Here is a 6000-nt window from a genome sequence, read left to right on the forward strand (position 1 = left end):
GTGCCAGAGCAGCGAACAGTTTTGACTGGGCTGAGCGGGAACTGTGCTTCCTCAGAGGTAGGGGGCCAGCAGGCCAGAGGTGGATGAACGCAGTGCCCTTGTTTGGGTGTAGGGCCTGATCAGAGCCTGAAGGTATGGAGGTGCCGTTCCCTTCACAGCTCCGTAGGCAATCACCATGGTCTTGTAGCGGATGCGAGCTTCAACTGGAAGCCAGTGGAGAGAGCGGAGGAGCGGGGTGACGTGAGAGAACTTGGGAAGGTTGAACACCAGACGGGCTGCGGCGTTCTGGATGAGTTGTAGGGGTTTAATGGCACAGGCAGGGAGCCCAGCCAACAGCGAGTTGCAGTAATCTAGACGGGAGATGACAAGTGCCTGGATTAGGACCTGCGCCGCTTCCTGTTTGAGGCAGGGTCGTACTCTGCGAATGTTGTAGAGCATGAACCTACAGGATCGGGTCACCGCCTTGATGTTAGTGGAGAACGACAGGGTGTTGTCCAGGATCACGCCAAGGTTCTTAGCACTCTGGGAGGAGGACACAAGGGAGTTCTCAACCGTGATGGCGAGATCATGGAACGGGCAGTCCTTCCCCGGGAGGAAGAGCAGCTCCGTCTTGCCGAGGTTCAGCTTGAGGTGGTGATCCGTCATCCACACTGATATGTCTGACAGACATGCAGAGATGCGATTTGCCGCCTGGTTATCAGAAGGGGGAAAGGAGAAGATTAATTGTGTGTCATCTGCATAGCAATGATAGGAGAGACCATGTGAGGATATGACAGAGCCAAGTGACTTGGTGTATAGCGAGAATAGGAGAGGGCCTAGAACAGAGCCCTGGGGGACACCAGTGGTGAGAGCGCATGGTGCGGAGACAGATTGTCGCCACGGCACCTGGTAGGAGCGACCTGTCAGGTAGGACGCAATCCAAGCGTGGGCCGCGCCGGAGATGCCCAACTCGGAGAGGGTGGAGAGGAGGATCTGATGGTTCACAGTATCAAAGGCAGCAGATAGGTCTAGAAGGATGAGAGCAGAGGAGAGAGAGTTAGCTTTAGCAGTGCGGAGAGCCTCCGTGACACAGAGAAGAGCAGTCTCAGTTGAATGCCCAGTCTTGAAACCTGACTGATTAGGATCAAGAAGGTCATTCTGAGAGAGATAGCAGGAGAGCTGGCCAAGGACGGCACGTTCAAGAGTTTTGGAGAGAAAAGAAAGAAGGGATACTGGTCTGTAGTTGTTGACATCGGCGGGATCGAGTGTAGGTTTTTTCAGAAGGGGTGCAACTCTCGCTTTCTTGAAGACGGAAGGGACGTAGCCAGCGGTCAAGGATGAGTTGATGAGCGAGGTGAGGTAGGGGAGAAGGTCTCCGGAAATGGTCTGGAGAAGAGAGGAGGGGATAGGGTCAAGTGGGCAGGTTGTTGGGCGGCCGGCCGTCACAAGACGCGAGATTTCATCTGGAGAGAGAGGGGAGAAAGAGGTCAAAGCACAGGGTAGGGCAGTGTGAGCAGGACCAGCGGTGTCGTTTGACTTAGCAAACGAGGATCGGATATCGTCAACCTTCTTTTCAAAATGGTTGACGAAGTCATCCGCAGAGAGGGAGGAGGAGGGGGGAGGGGGAGGAGGATTCAGGAGGGAGGAGAAGGTAGCAAAGAGCTTCCTAGGGTTAGAGGCAGATGCTTGGAATTTAGAGTGGTAGAAAGTGGCTTTAGCAGCAGAGACAGAAGAGGAGAATGTAGAGAGGAGGGAGTGAAAGGATACCAGGTCCGCAGGGAGGCGAGTTTTCCTCCATTTCCGCTCGGCTGCCCGGAGCCCTGTTCTGTGAGCTCGTAGTGAGTCGTCGAGCCACGGAGCAGGAGGGGAGGACCGAGCCGGCCTGGAGGATAGGGGACAGAGAAAATCAAAGGATGCAGAAAGGGAGGAGAGGAGGGTTGAGGAGGCAGAATCAGGAGATAGGTTGGAGAAGGTTTGAGCAGAGGGAAGAGATGATAGGATGGAAGAGGAGAGAGTAGCGGGAGAGAGAGAGAGCGAAGGTTGGGACGGCGCAATACCATCCGAGTAGGGGCAGAGTGAGAAGTGTTGGATGAGAGCAAGAGGGAAAAGGATACAAGGTAGTGGTCGAAGATTTGTAGGGGACTTGCAATGAGATTAGTGGAAGAACAGCATCTAGTAAAGATGAGGTCAAGCGTATTGCCTGCCTTGTGAGTAGGGGGGGAAGGTGAGAGGGTGAGGTCAAAAGAGGAGAGGAGTAGAAAGAAGGAGGCAGAGAGGAATGAGTCAAAGGTAGACGTGGGGAGGTTAAAGTCACCCAGAACTGTGAGAGGTGAGCCATCCTCAGGAAAGGAACTTATCAAGGCGTCAAGCTCATTGATGAACTCTCCAAGGGAACCTGGAGGGCGATAAATTATAAGGATGTTAAGCTTGAAAGGGCTGGTAACTGTGACAGCATGGAATTCAAATGAGGAGATAGACAGATGGGTCAGGGGAGAAAGAGAGAATGTCCACTTGGGAGAGATGAGGATTCCAGTGCCACCACCCCGCTGGCTCGATGCTCTAGGGGTATGCGAGAACACGTGGGCAGACGAAGAGAGAGCAGTAGGAGTAGCAGTTTTATCTGTGGTAATCCATGTTTCCGTCAGCGCCAGGAAGTCTAGGGACTGGAGGGTAGCATAGGCTGAGATGAACTCAGTCTTGTTGGCTGCAGACCGGCAGTTCCAGAGGCTGCCGGAGACCTGGAACTCCACGTGGGTCGTGCGCGCTGGGACCACCAGGTTAGAGTGGCAGCGGCCACGCGGTGTGAAGCGTTTGTATGGCCTGTGTAGAGAGGAGAGAACAGGGATAGACAGACACATAGTTGACAAGCTACAGAAGTGTTGTTTCTTGTATTATTGTCTCCTGTGTCTTTAGAGAACTGTTTCACTTTGATATCCTTTTTCTTCTGTCCTGATTTTCTCTTTCTTTTCTTCTGTTAACTAGATATTCTTTGTTGTTCTTCGTTAGCTACCTAGCTTCTTCCAAAAAGAGTCCCTAGCAACTGCTTAGCAACTGGTAAACAATTCAGCTTGCTAAGATAACTACAATTTTATGAAAAATAGTTATCTTCTTTGTTTGTTGCTTGTTTTTTCTCCTATTCAGTCTTGCAGTTTTCTTTTGCTTTTTTCCGATGTACTTCACTCTAAAAACCATGTAAATTTCAATATTTGTAGGAGCTCATTTTTCAGCTGCTGCTGCTCAAATTGGAGTTCCGGAACAATCATGTTATGGTCTGATGATGCTAGCCTTCTGATGTTGCTATGGTCTGATGTTGCTATGGTCTGATGTTGCTATGGTCTGATGTTGCTATGGTCTGACGATGCTAGTCTTCTGATGTTGCTATGGTCTGATGATGCTAGCCTTCTGATGTTGCTAGTCTTCTGATGTTGCTATGGTCTGATGATGCTAGTCTTCTGATGTTGCTATGGTCTGATGATGCTAGCCTTCTGATGTTGCTATGGTCTGATGATGCTAGTCGTCTGATGATGCTATGGTCTGATGATGCTAGCCTTCTGATGTTGCTATGGTCTGATGATGCTAGTCTTCTGATGTTGCTATGGTCTGATGATGCTATGGTCTGATGTTGCTATGGTCTGATGTTGCTAGTCTTCTGATGTTGCTATGGTCTGATGATGCTAGCCTTCTGATGTTGCTATGGTCTGATGATGCTAGCCTTCTGATGTTGCTATGGTCTGATGATGCTAGTCTTCTGATGTTGCTATTGTCTGATGATGCTATGGTCTGATGATGCTAGCCTTCTGATGTTGCTATGGTCTGATGATGCCAGTCTTCTGATGTTGCTATGGTCTGATGATGCTAGTCTTCTCATGTTGCTATGGTCTGATGATGCTAGTCTTCTGATGTTGCTATGGTCTGATGATGCTATGGTCTGATGATGCTAGTCTTCTGATGTTGCTAGTCTTCTGATGTTGCTATGGTCTGATGTTGCTATGGTCTGATGATGCTATGGTCTGATGATGCTATGGTCTGATGTTGCTATGGTCTGATGATGCTAGTCTTCTGATGATGCTATGGTCTGATGTTGCTATGGTCTGATGTTGCTATGGTCTGATGATGCTAGTCTTCTGATGTTGCTATGGTCTGATGTTGCTATGGTCTGATGTTGCTAGTCTTCTGATGTTGCCATGGTCTGATGATGCTAGTCTTCTGATGTTGCTATGGTCTGATGATGCTAGTCTTCTGATGTTGCTATGGTCTGATGTTGCTATGGTCTGATGATGCTAGTCTTCTGATGTTGCTATGGTCTGATGTTGCTATGGTCTGATGTTGCTAGTCTTCTGATGTTGCTATGGTCTGATGATGCTAGTCTTCTGATGTTGCTATGGTCTGATGATGCTATGGTCTGATGATGCTATGGTCTTCTGATGATGCTATGGTCTTCTGATGTTGCTATGGTCTGATGTTGCTATGGTCTGATGATGCTATGGTCTGATGTTGCTATGGTCTGATGATGCTATGGTCTGATGTTGCTATGGTCTGATGATGCTAGTCTTCTGATGTTGCTATGGTCTGATGTTGCTATGGTCTGATGTTGCTATGGTCTGATGATGCTAGTCTTCTGATGTTGCTATGGTCTGATGTTGCTATGGTCTGATGTTGCTATGGTCTGATGATGCTAGTCTTCTGATGTTGCTATGGTCTGATGTTGCTAGTCTTCTGATGTTGCTATGGTCTGATGATGCTAGTCTTCTGATGTTGCTATGGTCTGATGTTGCTCTAGTCTGATGATGCTAGTCTTCTGATGTTGCTATGGTCTGATGTTGCTATGGTCTGATGTTGCTATGGTCTGATGTTGCTAGTCTTCTGATGTTGCTATGGTCTGATGATGCTAGTCTTCTGATGTTGCTATGGTCTGATGATGCTATGGTCTGATGATGCTATGGTCTGATGATGCTATGGTCTGATGATGCTATGGTCTTCTGATGATGCTATGGTCTTCTGATGTTGCTATGGTCTGATGTTGCTATAGTCTGATGATGCTAGTCTTCTTATGTTGCTATAGTCTGATGATGCTATGGTCTGATGATGCTAGTCTTCTGATGTTGCTATGGTCTGATGATGCTAGTCTTCTGATGTTGCTATGGTCTGATGTTGCTATAGTCTGATGATGCTAGTCTTCTGATGTTTCTATGACTTTCTGTGTCACCAGGAGCTCCAGGAGCTGATTGTTCAGCACCCTCATGCACTTCCTGTTCAGAAGACCTGGCTGGAGGCCTGCTTCTCTAGACAGAGACAAGTCAACACCACCAAGTTCCTGCACTGCTTTAAATGAGGTGTCTCTCCAGTACAATAACACACAGCTGATGTGAGCCTGCAGGGGCCATGGATCAATCCCTTTCTCCCGCTACAATACCACTTTAATACTTAAAATACTCAACTGATTACAATCAAGTACAGAACGTTCCTTTACTCTGCTTTTTATTTGTATAAATTATTTTAATATGACATTTATTTTGGTAGTTGCAGGTAGCCTAGTGGTTAGAGCATTGGACCAGTAACTGAAAGGTTGCTGGCTCAAATCCCTGAGCTGACAAGGTAAAAATCTGTCATTCAGCCCCTGAACAAGGCGGTTAACCCACTGTTAACGGTTAACCCACTGTTCCCCGGGTGCCGAAGACGTGAATGTCAATTAAGGCAGCCCTCCTCTCTGATTCAGAGGGGTTGAGTTAAATGCATTCACTTGTACAACTGACTAGGTATCTCCCTTTCCTTATCATTAGGCGTTGTGTATATCAGTGGTTCCCAACGTTTTTCGGATACTGTCCCACCAACTAAATGTTGCTCTGCCCTGAGTGTCCCCGGAGTACCCCCAGGGCTGGGAACCAATGCTGTATAGCTGACCAGGTACCACTCTAAAGTGATATGTTATGGAACAGAGAGGTGGGGCTTATAGAAAAGGGGCGTTGCATGATGCTCTACCTGTAGAGGTCAATGAGGTATACAAGAACTGAGGACTGCTTC

General features: G+C 48.1%; 1 protein-coding gene across 2 annotated transcripts in view; it reads left to right on the top strand.

The window, feature by feature from the left end:
* The window catches only part of chd1l (chromodomain helicase DNA binding protein 1-like), a 70536-nt gene extending 64750 nt beyond the window's left edge, over positions 1-5786 (top strand). For both annotated transcript variants that reach the window (XM_045687232.1, XM_045687233.1), the window contains exon 24: positions 5189-5786. In XM_045687232.1, the coding sequence (XP_045543188.1) occupies positions 5189-5311 (123 nt within the window). In that variant the 3' untranslated portion in view covers positions 5312-5786. The remainder of the gene's footprint in view (positions 1-5188) is intronic.
* Positions 5787-6000: the final 214 nt, after the last annotated feature.

This window comes from Salmo salar, chromosome ssa10, assembly GCF_905237065.1.
Source record: "Salmo salar chromosome ssa10, Ssal_v3.1, whole genome shotgun sequence".
NCBI classification, from domain to species: domain Eukaryota; kingdom Metazoa; phylum Chordata; class Actinopteri; order Salmoniformes; family Salmonidae; genus Salmo; species Salmo salar.